General features: G+C 42.6%; 1 protein-coding gene across 1 annotated transcript in view; it reads left to right on the forward strand.

Moving 5' to 3' along the window:
• Positions 1-27,758, forward strand: part of LOC122788681 (broad substrate specificity ATP-binding cassette transporter ABCG2-like) — a 512,925-nt gene that overhangs the window by 130,699 nt on the left and 354,468 nt on the right. The window contains exon 4 of the mRNA XM_044055576.1: positions 13,680-13,794. Coding sequence (XP_043911511.1) covers positions 13,680-13,794 — 115 coding nt within the window. The remainder of the gene's footprint in view (positions 1-13,679; positions 13,795-27,758) is intronic.

Raw genomic sequence — 27,758 nt, forward strand, 5'->3', positions numbered from 1 at the left:
AAGCAGGAATCTTCAGCCTCTTTTTAATGACTCAACTCCAGTCTAGCTGTGGAGAGGTTGGCCATAGATGGATACTTTTTTTTTTTTTTTTTACATGTTTGCTATGTAAATCTAGTGTAAATATGCCTATAGCAACTTATTTTTACCTTCTCAAGGTGGCAGAAATGCATTTTTTCCCTTTTTTTTCAGAAAGGTTAACATTAATATTTCGTGTTATAATGCTTGCTTAACCAAAACAAGGGTATAAAAACAGGTAGCCAGCATCATTACATCAGTCTTTTTTGCCGAGGAGCCCGAAGCAGAAGCAGTTCACACGAGTGCCGGTCGGCCACTACCTGAGTTTTCATTATCGAATTGAATTACCCGAACGTCTTCTAAAGCTAAGTACCCTGTTGGGGATCCTTTTTTCTTGCTCTAACTGATGTCAGAAAAAGTTAACAATTGTCTTGCCTGTCGAAAGCAAATACTACACTGAGATTTTCATTCTTACAGCGTCAACTGTTTAGGCCCAGATCACGACATCCTTCACTGTCGGTTTTGTGCCTTGTTCAACACCTAAACTATTTATCGTCGGGCCCTTATTGTCGCTAAATACTTTCGTTCTTTATCTCCATGTTCTGAAATGGCTTCTGTAAGCCATCAGACTACCAATCTACTGAAAAAACGTAAGGATAAAGACAGAGATAGACCGCACAGATTCAAAACTGCAGATGACGCTTCCGTTAAGGTAGTCACCAGTTCGGTGGTACTCAGTGAGGTGCTTTCGCAGCCCCTGTTGACCACTTCAATGGATTCGCAGGCCTCTACCAAGACCTGTTCGGAGTCTGGTATGCCGCGAGACTCTTCTTTGACGGAACCTGCGGATGTCTCTACCTTGGATGGGTTCCGGAGCCGCTGAGCAGACACTGGCTTCTGAGGAAGTTCTTTGCACTACCGATATTCAACATAAACCGACTTCTTTTGCATCTTCAGTTCTGTCTAAAACTACCAAGTTTCTAAGGCCAAGAGTAAGTGCTACATCTAAAAAAACTGACGACCCAAACTCATGCACCTGCTTCAAACATCAAATGTTTAAAATGGCAGAAGACCTTATTATGTTGATTAGGGTAAGTCAGCCTTCCCCTGCTAAAAGAAAAAGAGACCTGTCCCCAGCAGTTTTAACAGACCAAGAGTTTGACGACTCTGAGGTATCTGATTATGAAGGCATGCCTTTATCTGCTTATGAGGATTCAGATGCAGAGGAATCTATTCCCTCTGCTTCTCCTCCAGATGATTCTTCCTTTGGTGAAACTTTACATACTTTAAGAGAGCATTTCCACTGGGAATGCCAAGACTATCCTCAGTCCAAAAGGAGACTCAGAGAATTTCTAGACTTGCCACAACATAGGCCTGTAGCAATACCCCCATTCCTGGATGATATCTTTATGGAATCCAGTTTAACTCCTGATACTTCACCCCTACTCCTAGGAAACCATACATGTACTACAGAGTTCCTGACTCTCACAAATTCCTTTTCAGAAATCCTACTGCTGACCCTGAGGTCATGTCCCAGGGGCCTAAAGGTATCAACGCAACTACAGCTAAGAATCCCACTCCTTCGGACAGGGATTCCAGAGATTTAGACAAATGGGGTAAGAAAGTATACACCTCTGCAACATTTGCCATTAGGGCTTTTAATTGCCAGTATCACATGCTGAAGTACCAACAACATATTATGGAACTTATTAAGCAAAAATAGCTACCTTTACGGACTGTGCAGAAAATAAAGAATTACAAGAGCTTATGCATTCTGCAAACCAAGTCAGCAAGCATACATTGCAGTGTGGCTTTGATGCCCTAGAAGCATCTTTCAGGGCAGCAGTCACTGGTTCAGTACTGAGAAGGCATGCTTGGCTTATGGAGCAGACCTTGCCAGACCATGTCAAATCAAAATTACTAGATGATCCTTTGAATAAGAACAATCTGTTTGGCACCAAAGCAGAAGAGATTCTTAAAAAGATGGAAGAAAAAGCTAAATCTATGCAGACAGTCAAAGATTTCTTACAAGTATAGCCTACTAGATTCAGTAGGCATTGCCCCGTGAAACATTGGTCCTTTCCAGCCCCCTCAAGGCCATCTCAAACTACGCCCAGGGGAAAAAGACCCCTCAGACTACATTCTTAGGGTATGCAGAGATCTAAGCAATGGAGTGCCTCCACTTCAAAAACAGGGAGTGCTAAGCCTCCCCCTTATGGGAAGAATTCCCAATGACTTCTCAACTCCACTCCCAACCTCTGTCCAACTGCTTGTTCCCCTAGGAGGAAAACTTGCCTCCTTCTTTCTGCTTTTCCTGGTTAGGGGTCACCACAGTGGATTACCTGTCCGCTCATGATTGGCAGTAGAGTTGTTATGGTGTCGACTTGTCAGCCTGGCTCCCAGCCTTCCACAGAAGGCACACACATGCACGCACTCACACCTAGGGTCAATTTAGAGTGTCCAATCCACCTACAGCATGTCTTTGGGATGTGGGAGGAAACCGGAGCACCATGAGGAAACCCACACAGCCACAGGGAGGACATGCAGACTGCGCACAGAAGGCACCCCAGCTGAGGATCGAACTGGAGAACCTCTTGCTGTGAGGCGACAATGCTAACCGCTGCACCACCGCTGGCGCCCAGGAGGAAAACTTGCCTATCATCAAAAAACTGGACTTCCATCACCAAAGACTGATGGGTCTTCAACATTGTATCCCAGGGGTACAAATTTTACTTCCACTCACTGCCAACCCCAAAGAGGTTCACAGACCTTCCTCCAAACCAGTGGGCAGAGGCACAAAACAAAGTTCAATCCCTGCTCTATATAAGGGCAATTCAGCCTGTTCCTGCAGAACAGATAGGTCAAGGGTTCTATTCCAGACTTTTCCTGGTACCCAAAGAGGGCACTTGGCACCCAGTCCTAGATCTTTTCGTTCTAAACATCTTCCTGGTGGTACCAAAATTCAGAATGCTCACCTTGCAGCAGCTTCTTCCTATGCTGGCCAAAGATGCCTGGTTAGCTACCCTAGACTTAAAAGAAGCCTATCTGCACATCCTTATAAGGGACTCATGCAAGAAATATCTTCACTTCAGGGCAGGATCTAAAGGATCAATTTCGCTTATCCACTGCTCCCAGAGTATTCACAAAATGCCTGGCTCCAGCAATGGCCTACTGCAGACAGAGAAAATTTAAATTTACCCGTACTTGGACGATTGCCTGATTCAGGCAGACAATTAGGAAATGCTGTTGCAGCACCTGACATTTGTAGAAAACCTTCTGTCCTCCCTGGGGTACACCATCAATGAAAAGAAATCAAAACTAGTCCCCAGTCAAAAGATTGTATTCCTGGGAGCAAGCTTGGATACAGCATGCCAGATGACATTCTGTACACCAGAAGAACAAGCCTATCTGACAGACTACTTCAGTCAAATAGCCAACAGAACCCAGCTATCTGCAAGGAAAATCCTGCAGCCCTAGGGTTCATGGTCTCATGCATTCTACTAATTCCATATGCCAGACTGCATATGAGGAAACTTCAATGGTACTTAAAAAGTCTTTGATGCCAACATTCTCAGGAACTGGAAACCGTCATTCCTATCATACCTTGTCTAAGGACAGAGTTTCTTTGGTGGGCAGCAGTATGCAACCACAACAAGGGATTACCCTTTACTCAACCTCACACTGCCCAGACCCTAACCAAAGATGCATCAGATTATGCCTGGGGGGCATACCTGGACGACAAGTGCATTCAGGGCCACTGAGGGTCGCATACCTGGATGACAAGTGCATTCAGGGCCACTGGAGCCCAAGTCAAATTCATCTGCACATAAACCAAAAAGAGATGCTAGCTGTGCAGCATGCTCCAACAGCTTTCAGATCCCTACTGTCACCTGGACCCCTGCTAATAAAAACAGACAACACCACAGTTATGTGGTACATCAACAAGCAGGGGGGAATCCACTCTTACCCACTCTGCAGGCTAGTCATGGCGCTGTGGAACACAGCCTTGGACATGCAGGTCCATCTGCAAGCTCAATTCCTGCCAGGCAAACAAAACACACTGGCAGATGAAATCTCCTAGAACCACACAAGTGGCAATTAGAACCCAGCACCTTCAGCCTTCTGATTCAGAAATGAGGGACCCCAGAGGTGGATCTCCTTGCCTCCCCCTACAATTACTAACTCAGCAAATTCTACACCAGGACACCTCACAGTAGGGCCTGGACAGTGGATGCCTTATCCTTCCAGTGCGTAAATCTCTCAATCTATGCAGTTCCCCCTCTGCCCCTTTTCTCAAGAATATTGCTAAAGATAAGACAGGATAGACCAAGGGCAATTCTGATTGCCCCGGACAGGCCACCCTAGCACTGGTAACAACTCCCGCACAGCCTGTCACCGGTGCCACCCTGGCACCTACCCCAGAGCCCTACCATGCTCACTCAGCAGGGGGAACAGATTTTGCATCCGCAACTGCAAACCCTAAATCTTGCAGCCTAGCTTATTCCTTGAATTCTCCCCCAGTGACCAGCCTAAGTAAGCAGGTACTGGATGTCATTCTTGAAGCCAGAAGACCCAGTACAAGGGAATCTTATGCTGATAAGTGGAAAAAGTATTGCCCCTGGATTCAATCTAAAGGAGAGGACTCAACTCTGCCCTCCCTACCTCTAATCCTGGATTACTTAGCAGATCTACTCCACAGAGGCCTATCCATTTCCTCCATTAAGATCCATGCCTCTGCCATCTCGGCTTATTACAACAATGAGCCGTCTCTATTCTCTCACTCCTGCTTGGGACCTTAACTTTGTACTGGAAAAGCTCACACTGCCCCCCTTTGAGCCTGCAGTGTCAGCAGACTTAAAATTCCTCTCTTGGAAAACAGCATTGCTCCTGGCCATCACTTCAGCGAGAAGAGTGTCTGAGCTACAAGCACTTAGGTTCATAGGTAAGTACTAGGCTATTGGCCCTAGGGCCTATATAAGCCTAGCCAAAAAGGTACCCTGGCTCTTGCCACCCAAGAAAATTATTTTCATGTGCCCCTGGCGAGCAGAGCCACATAAGTGATCCCCGGGGTGCATTTCCTATTTCCCATCCAATCATCAAGATTTTTCGTGAGTGCTAATGATGAGCTCTGTTTGACGTAGATAGGTAGACTGTTCCAGAGTATGGGAAGTCTCTGGGACATGAATCTATCCCTCCAGCATGTTCTGTTTATTGTGGTGACAAGGTTTAGGTCCCTACAGCGTGTAGCTTGGAGGGATTGGGATTTCTTTAAGTGGAGCATGTCCAACAGCTCTGGGTTTGATATAGCTTTGTATGTTAGGCAGAGATCGCCTCTGAGTAGGTGATTATGTTCAAATGTTGTGTTACCACCATGCTTTTCACTGGCAAGTTTTGAACCCAGGACCCTATGCACTACAGGCAGATCAACATACGACTATGCCAAATCAGCAGCTAAAACAGCTAAAACTTATGGCTGTGGAACCCTTCATTATTTTGAATGCTGACAGGGTCTCCCTCAGGACTAATCCTTCCTTTTTGCCCAAAGTGGTGTCCAGTGTGGCTCTCAACCAATCTATCCATTTGCCAGCCTTCTTCCCTCATCCTCAAAATAAAGGGGAAAGGAACCTGCACTCCTTGGACGTGCACAGACAGCTCAGATTCTACCTGGATAGGACTAAGCCCATCAGGAAATCTGACCAGTTACTACTCAGTTTCGCACCAGGGGCAGAAGGCAAGGCCATTTCAAAACAGACAATTTCCATATAGACAGCAAACTGTATCAATTTCTTCTACAAACACCATGGGAAACCAACCCCTCAGGAGGTCAGAACACATTCCACTAGGGCAACTTCTACCTCTACAGCATTCCTCAGGGGAGTCCCTACCAGGGACATTCTGGAGGCTGCTACCTGCAGGTCTGTACACATACATTCACCAAGCATTACCACCTGCCTATATTTTCCAAATCCAGGGCGGGTTTTGCAGCTGCAGTCCTGCAGGGCATACTAGCCAGCCCAAACACTTATTGACTGCCTCCACCCTTTCTACAGCTTTGGGAATTAACCCAAGTGTGATGACTGCAACAGTGAAACACGAAGAACATAGTACAGTAGTGTACACTTACCATAAATATAGAGGTTTCCCTCTCTGCAGCCCCCTTCTCACTCTCTCTGTCTCTCTCCTCTATGTGTATACTACTCACCCCTTGCAAGGACATTGGTATTGGTATTTACTTTTTACTGGTTGAGATTTTTCCACCATAGCTTAGCTTCTTAATGGGGGGCTCCTGACATTTGGGGCAAGAAAAACTGATGTAATGGCGTCAGTTGCCTGTTTTTATACCCCTGATGATCTGACGTCAGACTTGGAGCAACAGCAACCGACGGAGAAATACGAAGTCTCTGGTATTCGGGCTGACTGAGGGGTACCTGCAGGCAGATAACTCAAGTGTGATGACTGCAACAGTGAATACACTCAAACATCTACATTTATGTTAAGTGTACACAATTGTACTTTCTCTCCTGTCCTGCACTTTTACTAACGTATTAGTCTAGCACTTTACCAGACTTCTTGTAGCAATTATTGTAGCACACAAAAGTGCTACCAGCACTAAACATTCTACAAGGAGATAGCTCCAGTACTTATTAATGCCCACCCCTCCATGCATGTCTAAAGGACAGTTCCCTGTGCTTTCTCCAATTAACCTGGTGAACTTGGGCTTCCTGAGGCAATGTAACAACTGCCTCATGTACACCGACAGCCCTCTCTTCTTACCTCCCAACACTCAGACTTGCGAGAAATACACTTGCATATCCCGATTGGAAGCCATGCACGCTACAGCCAAGACTGGAATAGCTGGTCAAGAGGAGAAGGTCAACTCTTGCACCACACCACGTGGAACACATAGCCCTCCAGAACACACACCAGCACTGCCTTCACATAAAAACACAAACCACACACCCACCATCATGAAGGCTCTCAATACAAATCTACCCAAGCAGCAGAGACCTCCAAGGCAGAAACGCACTCGACCACCACAACACTAATCACAAGACACATAACTCTCTTAAACAGTGTGCCACTCAACCAAAACCCCTAAGGCAAAACACCATGCCCAACACACTAGTCATAGGTGACCCGATAGTGAGGCACATTGACTTCCCACTCACTAGTTTGAATAAGGAGAAAGTAACAGTCAGCTGCCTGTCAGGTGCCAGGATCTGCCACATAACACAAACACTCAGGTCCCTCAACAACAGGTACAAATATGACTCTGTCATTGTACATGTGGGTGTGAATGACCTGAGATGTACCTCCCTAGACTACATGAAAAGACATATGGAGGAGCTCTCAGATTATGTAGCCCAGTTGGGTATGACTCTAGCCCTGAGCAGCATCCTACCATCACCCAGAATGATACCACAGTACAAGCAGAAAATGATTGATGTCAACAGTTGGCTAAATTTCCGGTGTCATTCTAAGGGGATCCAGTATCTGTCTGCCTAGGATGACATGATTGACAGACCTCGATGCTTTGCCAGAGATGGCCTGCATCTGTCACCACTGAACTTCCAGATACTGGCCAAGGCTTTTGCCACTCCTATTGTGCCTTTTTAGGCAGTGTTCCAAAGACCAAATTAACACCATAACAGCTACAAACAAATGCAGTCTGAGGGTCATGCTGCTCAGTGCTAGAAGTCTAAATCTCAAGATGCACTCGCTCGAAGCACTCCTTAAAATGGAGAACATCGACATTTGTGCTGTAACAGAGACCTGGTTCAAGGCAGCAGAAAGCATCCCTGCACTACCAGGCTATAACTCATTCCACCCATTGCCATCCTAGACACTTGTTGTCTATATTACCTTACAATGAATTCTTGAGGATTCATAGATTGTGTAGTACTGCTGAAGTATTTAGTAGGGACATTTTGGAAGCTGAAAAATGTTTCTTAGTAGAGGTTACAATGTGAATGAAGTTACAGAGGCAACATTTTAAATAATGGAGTTGAGACAGGAAATCAATAGGGGTAACAGTGGACTTAGTATTAAATTGTGGAAAAATAATTATGTGAGGCACGTCCCTGTTGTTAAGAATAATTGGACCTTGGATACGGGTAACCAAAGAAGTTTATTTTGTTATTACTTTTAATGTACTTGCTGATAAAGTTAATAGTATTAAACAGTTTTGGCCCATGTTATTAAAAGACAAAGATCTGTTGCCTAAACAGATTAAAATTTCCTATAAAAGGGCAAGAAATTTAGGTGACATGGTTGTGCATAACCATTTTACTCCTTCAGAGGTTAGTGCAAGGTCAATGGGGGTACTGTTCCTTGTAACAAATCTTCAATCTGCAAATAATTGGTCAATTCTTCCATATATTAATAGATTTAGATTTGTTTCTAGGCATAATTTTACTTGTTGCACAGAAGGAATTGTTTATGCTCTGAAATGCACTTGTAATTTGTTTTATATTGGTGAAACATACAGAAGCTTTAAAGTTCGGCTTCAAGAACACGCGGGGGATATCAAAAACAAAAAATTGGATATTCCATCAGATAGTCATTTTTTACATTATCATAAATCAAATTCTGATATCCTTAAAGGCTGTATTTTAGAAAAGGTTGAGGTATGTTTGGGAGAATGTACTAGCTTGAAAGATAAACTTCTTAGGAAGGAAACACTTTTTATTTTGAAATTTGGTACCTTGAAACCCCTTGGGCTTAACAAGGAGGGTAATTGGAAGTATGTAATTTAATTATTGAATAATTGTGGGAGGGTATTATTGCTTTTTGCATTGATGGTTAGTACATTTAAGTCTGGTTTGTAATGTGTATTTTCCTCTTGGAAGGCTGTGTAAGCCGAGGCGCTAAGTATTTTAATAAATTTGGAATTTTGTTCTTCCTTGGTCCAGTAGAATTTTTTGTTGGCTTTTTTGGCACTTGCTTTTAGTGGTATTGCTTATATTTCATTCCATACCTTTTGGCCCCAAAACTTAGACTGAAGCTCCAAAGGCGGTGGTGTTTTCATATTCATAAAGGATGCATACACCTCCAAACTGGTAGCCCAACATAATGCATCAGAGATACTTCAGGTGCAGCTAACATTGGGTAAGACAGCGATTCAGGTTGTACCCTGCTGTAGGTCCCCAATCATGTCCCAAGACTCACACTCCATGTTCATAAGCACCATGGAGAATATCAGGGTCCAACCTAACACTCTCATAGTGGGAGACTTCAACTACCCCTCCATTAACTGGGAAAACTACTCATGTATCACCGTTTCCTGAAATTCATTAATTCCACTGCCATGGACCAGCTTGTTCTTACCCCCACTAGAGGTAGCAACATCCTTGACCTGGTCATTACTAACATGGGTGACTGTTGCTCTACACCAATAGTCAACTATTCTCTGGTTAGATCCGACCACAAACTAATCACATTGGAAATCCACATCCCTCCCACCCCCCACCCCTGCAAAGGTAACCACCATGAAAAACTTCTCCAAAGCTAACTTTGGGCTCCTAAAAACAGAGGTGGCTAACTTCACAGCACCCATGCAAATGGAGAATAGTTGCATGACATCCGAATCATGCACCAATGCACTATACGAACACGTACACAAATGCATGGATCTCGCCATACCCAATAGAACCAAGACGTAAAAGGTAGCCAAAATGGTGGTCCACTGCCATAAACAAACTCTACAACAGAAGGAAGAAACTGATGCGGAATAAGGTGAAGTCCCAAGACTGGAAAAACTCCCTTATCGGCCACAACAAAAAGTTGAGATCCCTCATCAAATCCTTTAAAGCTAGCTATGAAAACAGAATTGCAGCAGATAGTAAAGACAACCACAAGGTCTTCTGTAGTTATATAAAGAATCTCCATGGCAATACTCAGATTTACTGCACAATGGCACCTCCTATACTGACCCAACAGGTATTGCCAATATACTGGCCGACCGATTCATTGCCAACTTTACCCCCCCCCCCCCAAGGACCAATAACAATACCAGTAAATTGCCAGTCACCCAGTTTTACTGCTGCACAGGTTAAAATAGCACTATCCAAGGCCAAGAATACAGCTTCTATGGGACCTGGCAATATCCCTGGCTGTGTTCTACATAAATTACAGAGTGAACGGGCACCTCACCTGTATGCTCTGTTTAGTCACACCCTCACCTCATGCTTTGTCCCTACTGAATGGCACATTGCTACAGTCTTCCCTCTCCATAAAGGAGGAGCAACTACAGACCTTGGGAACTATCGCCCCATTAGCCTGATGAGTCTGATATGCAAAGTTATTGAACGCATCATTGTGGTCCTAATAAACAAGGATATAGGGAATGTCCAAACTCTGGATCCCAAACAGTCTGGTTTTGTGTAGGGTACAAAATGCCTGCTCAACTTGGTCGACTTCTTTACGTCAGTCACCAGAGCTGTGGATGAAGGCAAGGTGGTTCATACAGCCTATCTTGATCTGGCCAAGGCCTTTGATACCATTCCCCACTCAGGAATCATAGAAAAACTCACTAAGCTTGGAATAAAACACTTTATCACTAGGTGGGTTGCAAACTGGCTCACAGATAGAACCCACAATGTGAAAGTAGCTGACTGCAAGTCAGACTGCCGACCAGTCACGAGTGGAGTCCCACAGGGTTCAGTTCTCTGTCCTCTCCTGTTTTGGTATCTACTTCTCTGATGTCAAGGCCAACACAAAGGGGACACTGGCTGACACAGTTCACAGACTATTGCAAGTTGGGAGCTATTATTAACTCTCCAAGTGATGTTGACATCCTACAGAAAGGCCTAACTGAGAGCAACGACTGATATCAGAACCATGGCCTTAAGCTCAATGTAAAAAAATGTCGTCATCCCCTTTGGGAAAAACCCGGTTCCCATGAATTAACACATCGATGGTAGTCCACTGAACACATAAGGTGTTATAAGAGATCTGGGAACACAGGTTGACCGCAACCTCTCTTTTGACCACCATATTGCCACTGTGGTCAGAAAGTCTTTCTATGTGGCACATCTCATTACTAAGTGTTTTGCATCTAGGAAGAAAGAGGTCATTGTCTCCCTCTACTCTTCCCTCATTAGACCAATCATCGAGTACAATGCCCCATTTGGCATATACCTCACTAGACACCTGCAATAACTGGAGACCACAAAAGTAGCTCACAAAGAGGATCCTAGGCCTTAAACACTTGTCCTATATGGACAGACTCAAAACACCCCAACTATTCACTGTCTCATATATACTTAGAGGTGATCTCTGCTTGACTTACAAAGCCATGTCTGACCCAGCACTGTTAGAAATGCTACATCTAAAGAAATCCCAATCCCTCCACACCACATGCTCCAGAGACCTCAAGCTCATTACCACAATCAACAGAATGTGCTGGAGGTACAGGTTCACAACCCAGAGACTGCCCATGCTATGGAATAGACTTTCCATACATGTCAAAAAGAGCATCTCACTGGTCCTCTTCAAGAGAAATCTTGATGAGTGGATAGGAAATAGAAAATTCACCCTGGGGATCAGTCCAGTGGCTCTACTCGACAGAGGCACTGGGAACTAAGTTCTGGTGGCACGATGCCAGGGTAATCCTATGGGCTAGGCTTGTAAAGGCTCCAGGGCCATTAGACTAGTACACACCTATGAATGAATATGCCTGAATTTCTATACATTTTTACAATTTTATATACTTTAGATATTTATTGTTCATATACTGACAGTATTTTTAAATGTAAAAGTGTTTTGAATATAGTTTATACTGATATGCCATGTGACTAGGGACTATAACATCAATTAGGTTGCAGCTTTTTTGTAATACATGATGAAGCACATGTAGAACATGAAAGCACTAGTTTATGCATTGAAATTGATTTTTGTTTTGTAAAAAAATGTTTGCTTTTGTATGTTCCATACCTGGACCATTTTTATATTGTTCATTACAATATAAACAACAAACTGTTAGACTAGATATAAGAAATCTGTGTAAAACAAGTTCTCTTGCCCAAGCAACCCCCCAGAAACTAAATTCCTTTTTATTAGAGCAGTAAAACTAAAAATAATCCATTAAAAAGGCAACATTATGCACAGACCAGACCACAGTTAACTTATTAAGAAAAGAAAATGTTATTGGCAAAATGCACTCAAGTCCAACTGTGTAAACTAACTAGAAATAAACTAGGTAAAAAGTAATTGTAATATAACTCTCAATAAACTTCTAAAATACATTGCTTCACTATCCAACAAAACCTACCAATACACGCTAACCCTTACCCTAACCTTGTACCTTACCTTAGAAAAACCCTTTCCTTGACACTTTCACTACACTAAATGTATCCCCTTACACTAACCTTTACTGTAACCTACATATACTCACATACACTAAATCTATTCCATTACCTAGCCCTTATCCTAGTTCCAACCTGCACGTGACCACATATCACACAGGCCTAACCCCTAATACTGAAACTTGATGTAGCTGAAAGTTTTGGTATTAAAAAACACAAGCCATACTTACCTACTTAGCTGTATACATATATACATCTCAATTCAGCAAATATACAATTTCACACTCATTTGACAACATATATATGTATATATGTGTTTGTGTGTATGTGTACTTATATTTTTGACCTCCAGGCAGCACTAAAAATGGTTCACCAAGGTCAGCATTCTACCTAGCAAGTTGTGAGTGAGCTTATTGCCTCCTGTAGGCCTTGGTTTGATTACTACAGCATTGTGCTGTACTCTGTGCAGTTCTGTCTTGTCTCATAACCAGAGCAAAAAACTCTTGGTCCATTCATAAAGTACAGTTTGGCTGAGGGCAATATCTTGTTAATGAAATGTACTGGCTAACTAAATGTGATTGATTTTTTTACATTTCTTTGATCTCAGAAGCTACCAGCCATCTAGCTGTTGCATAGACTGTGCCTAGTCTTTCCCCATCACTGAGGTGGGAACCAGTCATGGCTACCATACTGACAGCTCACAGAGCCAGATACACTTTCTTTGGTCCATACACTGCATTCAGTGTACCTTTCTTTCCAGTAACTGCAAGCACTATAGTAAACTAGACCTTTGTTCTCCCCCAGGATGATGGACCTGGTATCGGCTCCCACCATCGATCAACATTTTTTCCAGAAATGTTCCTAAATGTTAATGTATCTTGGCCAAAAATTAAGCCCTGCAGTAATGTACTGGAAATTTAACCGGAAATTTTTTCAGAATTAATTTTGGGATGTGGTTTAGGTGATCTTGACTAATTTTGAAGAAGGCTGTATCACTGAACAGAACTTACTGAAAAAACATGAATAAAAAGGACATAGTGGGAGCATATCCCCACATTAATCACACACACACACACACACACACACACACACACACACACACACACACACACACACACACACACACACACACACACACTCATGAACTGAGGAAATCTGTTTCCCCATCAGTTTTCAATCTGCAAAACTTAGTTTTCGTTCAAGTAGAAGAGCAACCTGCTTTGTGTAAGGTTAATCAGATTTGTTCACTTGACTAACATTGAGAGAATAGCAATGGTGAAAATATCAGCTTGTCTTACATTTGTTATTCTAGCTGCACAACACAAGTTGATACTGTTGAACATGTTTTTTCTTTCGAAGGCTACTGGATGTCCTAGCTGCTAGAAAGGATCCATCTGGAATGTCTGGTGAAGTGCTTATAGATGGCCAGCCACAGCCTCCTAACTTCAAATGCATCTCCGGTTATGTTGTCCAGGTTTGTGCTATTAAATGGAATATGCAAAATACTCTTTCTTTTTTTTTGCAAAATAAATCTTTTCCATTTGTTATTTTGCAGGATTATGACTGTTTGGTTTGCTTGTGGTATCTTTAGATCTGAAGTAGTTAACTTCATTTATCTGCAACCTGTGGGTATTCGGATCCGAGCCGGCAACTTTTTCCCAAGCATCTGCTCCAAGCTCCTGCCTCCTCCCCTTACCCATAATCCCTCACATCTCCTACCTTCCCCCAGATCTCGTTTGCCGCTTCAAGCATAAGCATCTTGATCTCTTTAGCTCCAAGTTGGGTATAGTGAGTAATAGTTTTTCTTGTACTTTTATTCAGTGTATGTGGTCATTAGTTTAACTCTTTCCTCCCCTCGCTGTTCGTCATTTTTTTGTGTATATAAAAAAAAAAAAAGTTAAAGTTGTAGTAAGGTAGATAGTAGGCCTTCCCGACCTTAGTGTGTGTGTGGTAGTTTTCGCTTAAGTTTTGGCTGAGTGAGTTTTTAGTATGGCTGAGCAGCCAAAACCTACTTTTAAAAAATGCACAGAGTGTGGCCACAAGCTTTCACCGGCTGATGGCCGCACTCTGTGTGTTATTTGTCTGGGTGTTCCCCATCTTTCTTTGCCATGTAGTGTGTGTGCGGGTTCAACCCTAGGGCCCTAAAAGAAAGGAAGGCAAAGCTGGTAGCTAAGGGCCTTCTACCAGTTTCTACCTTGGACACGGCGACCTCGACCTTGGCTCTTCCAGTAGCTGATCACCCCCCAGGCTGAGACCAACCTCCCACTAAGCCTGTTGAAGGGGGGAACTAAAGGAAAAGAGAAGAAAGATGAGGAGAAGAGAGGGGAAAGGCACTGCAAGCAGTCTCCAGAGCGGGTGCCCTTCCCTAGCCCACCTTCCAAAATGACTAGGACTATTTCTCCTCAGCTCCACTCAACGAGGTTCTCCCCCGAGCCAATGGAGCCCTTGGACCCAAGGCCTTCATCGAGGTCATTGCACCGACCAGCCAGATCCAAATCGGTCACCTCCTTGTGCTTGACTCGGAGTCTGTCAGAGTTAGATATGGACAGGATGAGGTTCATTCGGACCCAAATCCAAATGGGAGTATTGCCAGGCCCCTCTCCAGCTGGAGAGGGGACCTCCATGCCCTTCTTCCATCCAATTTCTCCTTCCCCGATCCGGCTTGCAGTTTCCTGGTTTATGGATCCTAGGATCCTCGAAGCTGGGGGTTCAGCTCTGACGGTTCCTCCAACCTCGACGCCAGCATTTACCTTGTGTTCCTTGGATCAGACCTGTTGGGATCTGAGCAACTCTTGGGGCAGAGAACGGGGAGTCGGATCTGAGGAAATGGAGGTGTCTTTGGCTCCGACATTGTTGGATGCGAGCCATTCCTTTGGAACCCTGGCTACCTCGGCCCCGATCCCCCACGGTGGAGCCGGGGATAGAGCTTCCTCCTTGTTGGTTGCTAAGGAGGTGTGCTCTACATCGAAGTTCGACATAGTGGAAAGGGTTCTCTCCCAAGGATCGAGACCCCAGCCTATTTCCTTGGACTCCACCCAGGCTCCCGTGGATTTGGTCATGACTCCCTTCAGTTTGTCCCAGGGACAGCCCATGCTAGAGGACCCCCAGGTGGATCCCATCGTGGAACCCCCCCGTGACTCACCAGCCCTCTTCAGAGAGTCCCACTGAAGAGGGTCCTCGTAAGCACTTGTGTAAAAGGAGGCACATGGACTCTCCCAAGTCCCTGACAGAAGATACTGACTTAGATGAAGGTGAGGGTTCCCCCAAGTCACCTCCCAAGGATGTCTCCTATGGAGATCCTCTGCCAGAGGGGAGGTTGGTCAGCCAAAAAATCCTCTACGGGTGAGTCAGTATTCCTGGAGGTCTTTGGCACGGGCCCATCTACATCCTGGGTGTCCCCTCCTGCGGATCCCTTAGTGGATCTTATCACTACACGGGCATGGAAGGAGACTGACACCATAGAGCCAATACCAAAACACCCGGACAGGATCCTCTCTCCTCCCTCAGACAAACAGGCCTGGTACAAGGGATCCCCGGTGGATGCTATGGTGGTTGCAGCTGCCACCAAGAGGGAACTGGCACAGGAAAGTTCCTCGGTCCACCCTCCGGACAAGGAGTCTAGGGCGGTGGATCAGTTTAGGAAGAGAGTTTTTTTCTTCAGCGATGGTTTCTATTCGAGCACTGAATTATTTGGCACACGTCATATGACTTCAGGGAGACCTAGTCACAGAGTTCGCTGTGTCACCCCCAGAGTCTTTGTCGCCAGAGGGCAAACGATTATTCTCCGTGAAAATGTTGACTCTCAAATCTGTATCTAACATGTCCATGCATCTTCTTTCCCATGTCACAGAAGGAGTGGCTAGCATGGCTGAGACCAGCAAAGCTATGAGGCGGCATGCTTGGCTCAGACTGTGTCAATTCGTGGACCCCTTCAAGGCGTCATTCACAAATATCCCTTCGATGGTTCTTCCCTGTTCGGGAAGACAGTACGTGACACTCTGGTCCAGAGCGAGAAGGATGGGAAGACCCTGTCTGCCATCAGAGTCCGCTTCTCTAGCCCTCAAAGACCCTTTTCTAGGAATCAGAGAGGGCAAAAGAAGATGTGGTTCCGAAAATATCAGTTTTCCAGGGACACTCAAGACAACTTGTCCCCTAGAGGCAAAGCGGGACAAGACAGACGCTGCCCCAGAGGCAAAGTGGGACCGAGGAATTTTGGGTCTAGGGAGACCTTCTCAGACAGACCCATGCAGCAGCCCTGAGGGGTTGCCTGACTGTCTTACTCTGGTGACAGTCAAGGGAAGATTATCATTGCACCTAACGGGTTGGGAGTCCATTACGGTGGACCGTTGGGTGCTTCATATAATATTCAGAGGCTACTCCATCCCGTTTGTTACCCCTCCTGTCCAACCAAAGCGCCTCCCGGATGTTCCACCTGCTCAAAGGGAGGCAGCAGCGAAGAGATTTCAAAGCTGCTTCGCAAATGAGCCATCAAACTGGTCCCCCCAGATTAGTCTGGATTAGGCATTTACTTCAGGTTCTTTTTAGTGCCAAAAAAGACGGGGGACCTCAGGCCCATATTGGACCTGTCAACCTTGAACCTGACTGTAGACAAGCAGAAATTCTGGATAGTCGCCCTGCAGTCCATTGTACCTTATCTCTGAGAATGCGACTGGATGTGCTCGATAGACCTCCAGGACTCTTACTACCATATCAAAATTTGCAGAAGCTCCAGGAGATTCCTTCACTTCCGGCTGGGAGCCAATCCTTTCCAGTTCAGAGCCTTACCCTTTGTCTCACCACAGCCCCCATAGTGTTTACCAAGGTTATGGCAGTCGTAGCTGCTCACCTGAGGCATCAGGTAATTCAGGTGTTTCCGTACCTAGACGATTGGCTCCTTGTTGCTGCCACCAAGCATCTTCTTTGCATAGCCAGAGATTCCTTCCTGCATCTTGCAGTCAACCTAGGGATTACCATCAATGTCTCCAAGTCCCTCTTGAACCCGGTACAGATCTTGGAATTTATAGGGGCATGGCTGGACACCCTACAGTTGAAAGTCTTTCTAACTCGAGACAGGGTCCAGAGCCTACAGGCCCATGTATCATCGACCCTTGCCCCAGGCTGCCAATGGCAGGCAATTTTCTCCAAGCCCTAGGCTCCACGGCCACAGCAATCTCAATCCTTCCCTGTGCATGCCTTCACAAGCAGGTGCTTCAGTGAACCCTTGCAGTACACTGTCTTGGCTAGACCTCCCCATGGACTATCCAGTTCGAATCAGCAGAGCCTGCAAAATGTCTCTTCTTTGGTGGCTCCAATTGCCAGAAATCTTGGCAGGGCAACCCTTCATAGCACCCACAGCCCAAGCCACAGTGACCATGGACGCCTCCCAGCTCGGGTGGGGGGGCACTATTTGGGGAGGACAGTCCAAGGCACGTGGTCCCAGACTGAGTCCAGATTGCATATCAGTGTTCTGGAGATGAGGGCAATGCTTTTAGCGTTGCAAGCCTTTCACTCTGTATTCCCCCGGGGACAGTTGCATTTCAGACAACATGTCTGTTGTCTGGTACATCAACAAACAGGGGGGAACCAGATCTTACCCTCTCTGTCGTGAGGCTATGAGAGTGTGAGAGTGGGCAATCTCCACCAGTCAGTTTCTGATTGCAACGCAGATCCCGGGGTGTTCCAACATTTTAGTGGACAGATTGAGTTGGGCTATTCTAATGCCATATGAGTGGTCTCTGAAACAATTGATAGCAGAGGAGATCTTTCTTGCGTGGGGTCAGCCTTGCTGCGATCTCTTTGCATCTCCTTCCAACGCGAAGTGCAGCGAGTTCTTTGCTCTGATCCCCTCACCAGGGGACTCCCCCAGAGATGCTCTCATCCATGCTTGGCCTCCCTGGTTACTGTATGCTTACCCCCCGTTACCTCTCATTCCGAAGTTTCTTCAGAAAGCTTGCCAACTGGGGTGCAAAGTGATCCTCATTGCCTCGTTCTGGCCTCGTCAGGTGTGGTTTCCCTTCCTCTGGTCTCATGTTCTAACTCCTCCTTGGATTCTGGATCCTTGCCCAGATCTCATCTCTCATCCCTCGGGCATCTGTCTGCCTGACCTGGACAGCCTCAAGCTGACGGCTTGGTTGCTCCAATTCCCCTGATCGCTAGGACTCCCGGTCTGTCATCTTCAGTAAAGACTTATTCTGGTGGCATCCCACAAAGCTTCCACTAGGAAGATTTACTGCAGCAAATGGAAATGCTTCTCTATTTGGGCTTCTAAGAGGAACTTAGATACCTTTACAGCCACGGTTCCTGCAGTGTTGGAGTTTTTGGCCAATATTTTTCAACAAGGGGCTAGTTCCTCCACGGTAAAAGTGCAACTGGCGGCCATCTCTAATTTTCATGTCGGCGAAAATATGAATGCTCTGGCCTCTTTGAGACTGTGTAAAGCTTTTCTGAAAGGCACCTTTCTTTTACGCCCTCCGGTTAAGGACTCAGTCCCTCCTTGGGACCTTATCCTAGTTCTGCAAGTGTTAGTTGCTCCTCCCTTTGAACATGCAGTGGCAGTAGATTTGAAGTTCTTATCCTGGAAGACAGCTTTCCTAGTGGCCATTACTTCAGCCAGGAGAGTTTCTGAGATTCAAGCTTTGTCTGCTGTGCCCCCTTACTTGATCTTTCATAAAGACAGGGTCTCGCTCCGCACAAGCCCTTCCTTCTTACCGAAAATTGCTTCTGAATCAAACACTAATCATACGATTAACCTGCCTATTTTCTTTCCAAATTTTCAGAACAAGGGTGAATATAAACTGCATTTGCTAGATGTTCATAGACAGCTTTGTTTCTATTTACACAGAACTAAACCCATTTGTAAGCCTGATCAGTTATTCTTGTCCTTTTCTAGATCCTTTTTGGGCAAAGCACTATCCAAGGTCTCCTTAGCTAGATGGATTACACAATGTATACTGCAAGTCTATAAGGACAAAGGTCTGTCCCCACCTGGTCCTGTTAAAGCTCATTCTACCAGATCTATGGCAACTTCTGCTGCTTTTTGGTCTAGGGTTTCACTGGATGATATCTGTGCAGCAGCAACCTGGGCAAGGTCACATACATTCATTTCTCATTATAAGTTGGATTTGATCTCTAGAGGGAGAGCATCCTTTGGCTCTGCGGTGCTCAGGAATATCCTTCCATGAGGGCCTCACAGGAGTTTTGGTAGCTGGGGACTCTGTCCCACAGGTTGTAGACAAATGAAGTTAACTACTTCAGATAAAGAAGTTATGTACTCACCATAACGTTCCATCTAAGTAGTTATACTTTATTTTCTGCAACCGTCCCACCTTCCTTCCCCCGAACCTGTTCTAGGTTAGTGATGTTATCGAGTTGCTGATAGTGGCAAACTCGATCTGAGGGAAGGTAGGAGATGTGAGGGATTATGGGTAAGGGGAGGAGCATGGAGCAGATACTTGGGAAAAAGTTGCCTGTTTGAATCCAATATGGATCCAAATACCCACAGGTTGAAGAAAATGAAGTATAACTACTCAGATGGAACTTTATGGTGAGTACATAACTTCTTTTTTACCTTTTTATTCAGTTTTTACTGGATTCTGACTGTTTGGTTTACCAATTGTTATTTTGGTTTACTCTATTTTTTTATCATAAACCTTTATTTCCAACTACCTTATTTACACAGGCTAAATAATGCATGTTTTTTTAAGCTTTTATGTTTAAATATTTCAGATTCACATTCTTTCACTAACAAAACATGTCACATTGAGGTAATATTTATTATTCATCCTAATGTCAGCATCCCATTTCCTTCAACCAATTTAGTTTAACCTTTTACTTTTTTTTTTTTTTTTTATAAAGTCTCTTCTGCTGAATCTTATTTCATGTTTTTTTCACCAGTTTATCCTTTCATTGAAGCCATGGTAACCATGTATTCAAATATTTATTTTGGGACTTGTCCATCCTACTTCTAATTTAATTTTATAATATTTCATTCACTTGTAACTATATCCAGACTGGAGGGTTCTAATTTTGTTTTCCTCTTTTGTGTAATTGCTTCTTCGGCTACTGTCTATGTCAGACTCAGAAAAGAGTTTGGTGTTTAGGACCTTCTGAAGCCCTGTTGCAGCTAAGAATTGTCATTCCTTTTTTAGTTCAGTCTACCTGCATCTCTAAGGATGGTCTCTTATAAAAATTTGTAAAAATCATTCATATAAAGCTTCCTGATAAAAAATACCCAAATTACAATAAAACTTATACTCCAGTAGTCTTGTTTCTAAACGATATTTAAAATATTTTGATTCTGGCATTCAAACCTAGTGCTTTGCATATATGCCCTCTCTTACTGGCCCTTTGTTTTATTTAATTTAATTTTATTTTATTTGTCTAGGATTTTGTTGACTAGGTTAGTCCCTCTAGGTCAGTCCTCTCTTTTCAGAGGAGACCCAATTGTGTGTTCATATTGGCTAGGAAAAATTTGGCCTGGGCACCAGGAAGCTTTCCCTACTCTTATTTTTCAGTAGGTGCCATGGGATCTTTTACATCCCCCTGAGCTACCACCAGCTCAGGCAGATGGGGCATTGGTTTAACTTCTCATTTGAAGGGTGCAGACTCAGGAATGCAGCCCCCCTCCTCCCTTTTACAGCACTGTAGAATCATTACTGGAAAATTAATCTAAGCATCTGGAGTAAGAAAAGAACCCACATCCATTTGATCTTACAGCATCACAGGCAAGTGTTGTGCTACTGAACTTCCCTATTACTTCATCTAATATCTTCTTGTGCATGGCCCAACACAAACAATAAAAAAATGTAAAACTGTTACACACTTTAATGCTATGCTTATAGACAGCACTGACCATACTTTTGTTTTGTAATCACATAAGTGTGCTCATATATCCTGTTCCTAAGCTGACTGGTGGTTTTGCCTATAGAGAATGATTTACAAGTTGAACAAAAAAGCAATATATAGTAAGAATTCTGTAACCCAGAGAAGAAAGTGAAATTGGCAAGTGGTCCATTAAGTCTGTCACATCCAGTAGACCAAATACTTTAGTGAATGGACTCAGAAATCTCTCAGACCTTGAAAGCTCCTGAAAGATGACATTCACTGTTCTCTAATTTTGTTGTATTTTTTTCTTAATTTCAAAATTTGCAATTCCCAGTCTTGGAATTACTCCACGGGAACAATTTAATGTATTTAGGAGAGTAACATCACCCATTTCTCTGTAACATTTTGAAACACACCTATTCTTAAGAAAAGTATTTGCTTGATGTTATGTTCAAATGAGTTCAATTATTAACCTGCATAAAGCATCATTTTAGTATTACTCCTGTATTTTACTTTTTATTTTATAGCATTTGTGAAGGTCTTAACTTTTTTATTGCTCTTTGTAAGATACCTCACATTTATTCTGCTATTAGTTGTGTTTTAATGAACACCTTTAAACAGTTCAATTTCTTTATACATAAAGTGATTCCTGCTTTCTCATACAGTAACAGAATTTTTACTACATTGGTGAGTTGTTGTTGTGTCTTTCGGCTTTTTCCTGGTTAGGGGTCACCACAGCGGAACTCCGGACCGCTAATGATTGGCAGTAGATATTTATGTGCCGAGTTGCCGGCCCTGACGCACAACCTTCAACGAAGGTACGCCCATTCACGCATGTCTCCACACAGAAGACGCTCTAGCTGAGAATCGAACAGGACAACGTCTTACTGTGAGGTGACAGTGCTACCTCAGCACCACCACCACCTCAGTGTGTATTCAAAAATCGCCATCATGATGTTTTCCTAGTTGAAACTGTTTCTGGTAGAAATCAAGTACTTAATCGTCTTAGGAAACCTTGTATGTTCAGTAACCATAACAAGTGCATTCAATGTGGAGGTGATCTGTCAGCTCTACCTCTCAAACCCCAAGTACATAAAATCTTGACAAAGGCAAAAATAATAAGGGGGAGGGACAAAGGCCCCAAATCAGGGAAAAATTTTAAATATTATTCGTGTAAACTTGAATAGTTGATAGATTAACAGATTTTACATTAGCATGCATTTTTCTGAAGGATATGAAGTTGAAACATAAATGTATGTCATTATTTAGTGACTTCTTTCCTCAATGATTTGCCAGAAGACCACATATTTTATGAGGAAGAGACCAAAAATGTGAATCAAAAATCTGGACATTCTACAAAAATCTGGATCGTTGAGAGGTAGACATGGGTCAGTGTTTTCCTTTGCTGTTCAGATTCTTGTATTAACTGCCTTCAGCAATATGAACAAAACATGTAAAGGTTATTTTAGAAAAAAATTATCCACATTAATATTTCAATTGTATCTTTGCTTTTATTTTCAGCAAATACCTCTTGGTTGTTCTGCATTTCTGTACTGAATGTATGCAGTGTTCTTTCATCAGTGTCAGTTATCTCCTTTCTAAGACCAGTTGAATGACATAATCAGCAGTCTAGACAGGATTCTATGAATTTGTTGTCGAGAAGCAGCTGTACTGGCATTACAGTGGTGTCCCGGGTCTCAACAAATCCTGTTACCTTCTATTATTTCTAATCTCATCCCCAATCCAAAATTGCAATAAAAGTCACCACCTTCTGCTTTACAGTACTATCTCTTCTATATTACTTCTTTTACTAGTTATTTGTTTCTAATTTACTAATTAGGTAAAGTATAACTGAAGCTTTTATTTGCAGTCCAAGTAAAAGAAAAATAAACAGTACCTTGTAACCAATGTTTGTTCCTGTCATTACAGTTGCTGTAACACACTGAAACACACACACACACACACACACACACACACACACACACACACACACACACAATCTCTTCATCTTCCTAAAGCAGCAAACAATGTTTTTTGTTCATTTCCTCTGTCCTTAGCTATAACAAACACTTCATTTGCCTTAATTTCATTTTCTTTTTAAACAGTGGAAAAGGCTTCATTAGCAATTTGTTCTTGGATGTTTTAACACATATATTTGTGGTTAATTGTACATTGTATACTAGTTACCACAGTTTGAGTCACAGTCCCTACTCTCTGCAAAGTCTCAGTGCTGTGATGAATATATTTCTATTTCTTCAGATTGCAGCTGTTAAATTTATTGTCTACAAACACCTGGGCTTTCCCTACTTTTAGCAATGGGAGTCATTCATTTGACTGAATGTTCAGTTTTTCTAATGTTCTTAATATCAAACAAATGTTGGCAAAAGAGAATACTGGGATTTGAATTTCAGACATACAATTACGGGGGGGGGGGGCAAGAATTTGCCATTTCCCCACTGTCGTGCTATCTTAGATTTGGTGTATATACGTATAAGGGGGTATAGGGAGGCTTGCCCCAGTATACAGCCTTTTGTTTTTTTAATGTTTTTCAGTTTTTTAGGATCAGTGCTTTGTGTTTTGAACATTTAGTGGTCAATTAAACTCCATATCTTCCTTAGCAACTTACCCATCTGCCATAGATTCACCATTATTTTAGCTTTCAGCTAGTAGCACTGAATCTTGACCAGAATGGGTTTAGATTTCTTTCTAAATTGATTATTATACAGGATATAAATACAGTGTATCTTCTCCAACAGTATTTCTTCCTGAGAAATAACAGTCCACTTCTGGAGGAGATCCCTCATAAAGGTCAATCAACTCCTCCTTCTGACTTTTAAGGGATACCTGTAAGTCACAAATTATCCCTTTTGGATGCACACTCCATTGTTGTTATCTTCTGTTGAAGTTCTTACTTTGCTTCAGTGCCCGCAAGATATATTTTAGTGTTTGTAACAACTTGTGTTAATGTCTGCACTGTATCCAAATGATTTGCAACCACTCTTTCAATTTCTTATTTTCTCTTACTGTTGCAGTTGGTATGACTTTATAGTGTCCCACTTATTTTCATTATTTCGCTGCAAAGTCTGTCAGTTTTAATGTACAGTTTTTACCATTTTCTGTTGAAAATAGTGGCAGAATCCCTTTGTTATGGTCCTAGGGGTAGGAGTTGAGGCAAAAGCTTGGCAATTCCTGGGCACCATACTGGAAGTACCATTTTGGTTTACTCTTGTCATTGTGTGCTTTACAAAAGAAATGCATCACAAAATTAATCACAGCTAAGACAAACATTAGACAAAGTGCTGCCATAATAAAAATCTATATAACTTGCAGAAATCCAGCACTCAACTAAAGCCCCTTGCTGGTGCTGTGCAGTTTCATTTTTTTCTCTGTTGAAATAGTCATTAATATTGGCATTTTTGCATGTCCCTATAAATTGTGTAGATTTTGCTATTAACTAAACATTTGGTTAGCATTTGTCCGAAAGGTAATTACTTTGAGACATCTGTTTTCATTTGTTTCCTGCCAAAAAGTCTTAGTGAAAGAGCCCAATTATGCTATGGTAGCATCTGCTGCATGAGTTGGCGGCTCCATGTTTGGCCACATCATATCACTGCGCTTGTAAAAGGCGCAGCACCTACATACAGTTGCTAGTTTTGGTTTACACTAAAACTGCATTGTGAGAATCTCACTGGGGGTTGCACTGTTTTCAGAGTCAAATTTGACATTATTTTGCAAATCTGCAAATATCCCACAGTACATATTCCTGTAGTCCTGTGTTTGATTTCTATAATTCCCATTTGCCTACTGTTGTAAGTAATTCACTTGATCAGACAGTACTCCCAGGACTTCCTTTATTTTTGCTAAATGTTTTTATTAAGTTTATAAATGAATAACATTACACTCCCAGGACTTCCTTGAGAAGAGGCATCTCAGACTAATAATGAGTTTACCACTACATGAATCACAATCCCTTCTCTCTGCAAAGTCTCAGTGCTTATGCAGACATATTTCTGTCTTCTGAATGAAACAGCAAAATCATCGTCACAAAACAAAAACAAATAAAAAAATGTCTGTAAATGTGTTAAGTGTTGTTTTATATGCTTTATAAATCATATAACACCATTTTAACTATTACTAATCTTCAAACTAAAAATTGTCCTGCTCAGTAAGTATTAAGCCATTTAAATGAATGTTGATGATGAACAGGTAGCGTTGTCGCCTCAGAGCAAGACGTTGTCCCGTTCGATTCTCAGCTAGAGCGTCTTCTATGTGGAGGCATACGTGAATGGGGCGTGCCTTCGTTGAAGGTTGTGCATCAGGGCTGGTAACCAAGTACGTAAAAATCCACTACCAATCATTAGCGGACCGGAGTTCCGCTGTGGCGACCCCTAACTGGGAAAAGCCGAAAGACACAAACAAACAAACAAACAAACTTTGTTATGAGTGAACTGTAACTGGATTTTATCTGCATGCCTACAAAGAAACAAGCACATCCATTGAAAAATACCAGTGAGTTGAATACATCTTGAAAATAGTTTTGAAATCTATTATCATTAAATATTTATTTTAGGTTAGTACGTTCTAATTAAATGGTAAGTGTTTTATGCATAATTTAGTAGCATTGTACTAAAAGTGGAAATCGAGAGCAATGCTGCCAAAGTATGTTTTCTGCAGATCAGTGACAGTTTCACTGGCAGTATAAAACCCAGCAATGAGAAGGACGAGCACATGGAAGGAAGCAGTTGCAGCGGTAGGGCCACAAGCTAACAAGTACTTGAAGAATACCTGTAGCTCGGATCCATGTACTCCTTACAACATAAAGTGAAGAGGAAGGACAAGAAAATAATGAGGTGGCAACAGTCAATATCAGAGCTTTTTTCTGTCATTCCATATTTTGTTTTATGTATTTGTTGCCGGTATCAGTGCAAAAACTTAAAATGGTTTGTGAGGCGCATGGACTGCTTTCATGTGCCTTTGAAATATAGGATTGCCTGTTTAGCAGTGTTAGGTAACATGTAGCAACATGTAACATTAATTTGGTTCAGCACATGCTCTAAAGAAAGAACTGCATTCTGTGCTCATATACTTCCTGATTGTTATACAACTGTAAAAGCAGATGCTGTCAGACTGGGTTATTAATCTTTATGACAGAGAGTATTTAGGATATAATTGTGTTTAATATGATACCATGCTTAGGTTTTTTTCTCACTAGTAACTTGACTGATGTAAATTTTCAAGTCTTGTACTTTGTTCATGTGCTTTATTTATGTACTCGTGTATGTATTTATTTATTTATTTTACATCTGTTTACCAGGAAAGTTCGACTGGGCAGAACCCATTTTCATTGGAGGCTTGGGGAGAAAAGCTCCACACAGTAACAATACATAGATACAATGACATTTTTTTATACAATTGTAAAATACATGACAGTGATATCATAATTTGCAGTACTCATACAATAGCTAATAATTAGACAGAGATGGCTTCAAAACAGAGGATGTTGGTTTAATCTACTCACCCACTTAACATTTATGTCCCTCTGTCAGTAAGACTTTATTCTGAGGAAATCTTAGTGAAGGACAGATGAGTGAGTGCATTTAGCCTGTGTCTTCTATTCATGTGTGTCCTTCAGTTTTATTTTGTTTTCACTTGAAAACCTGCCACTTGAATGGTTTTCTGGTTAGTAGCTCAGTTTGTGTTTTCTTTTCCCCGAAGTCTCACTGGTCTTTAGACTTTCTTCTTAGAGATCCAGAGGACAAAAACCTTATAAACAGGGTACAACTAATTTCAAGATTCCCATTTTATACAGTAGGTGCAACAAAGAAGGATATACCAAAGCTGGATCACTTGTGACAGTGAAAGGTGAACAAAAAGCAGTAGATGTGGTGACCATGAAGCAGCTCAGATCATAGCTCAAAAAAGTGAGTGGAGGGCATTGGAAGAGTATTTTGTTTCCAGCGTCAGAAGTGCAGATCTGATAAGGGAAGACACAGATGAAAACTCAAGATTATTGAAAGTGAACCTGAAGCACATGTGTGACTCCAGAGTGTAAGGTATGGATCCTTGCAGAAAATGGGCCCTTGATTTTTTTGTGTACTCAGCAGTTGCCAGTGCTTGAGATGGGATGGGCTGATATCTTCTTTTAATGAATTGTGATGTACTCAAGGTTGAAGAGATTAAGTAGCTGAAGGTGTAGAAGCTGTATCTACATGGGGGTGTGAAGAGAGGCTTGCCCCTCTCATCCACATAAATACGTCTTGAAATGTGTTTAAACAGTAGCTGTAAAATGAGGTATGCTTATCTGTATTTGTTCTATAGCATAACTTTGATTGCAGATGTAGTCATCAGTTTTTTAAAGGCTGTATCCCCATGGGGGTGTGAAGGGATGATTGCTCCTCCCTGCCACATAAAACACATCTTGAAATGGTTTTAAATGCTGTCTATAATCTGAGGTGTGGTTTAGTTGTATTTTCTCTGTAGCATAAGTTTCTTTGCAATTATTTTCATTTTGTATTGGGGATCAGACTGAATGCTTGCTATTTTAATGGCAAATAGCATAAATCCTTGACTATAGCTGAGATGTATATTCAAATAGTATTCCAGGTGCTGGAAGAG

The sequence above is a fragment of the Protopterus annectens genome, chromosome 14.part0 (genome assembly GCF_019279795.1).
Source record: "Protopterus annectens isolate FY-2018-M chromosome 14.part0, PAN1.0, whole genome shotgun sequence".
In the NCBI taxonomy this organism is placed as follows: Eukaryota; Metazoa; Chordata; order Ceratodontiformes; family Protopteridae; genus Protopterus; species Protopterus annectens.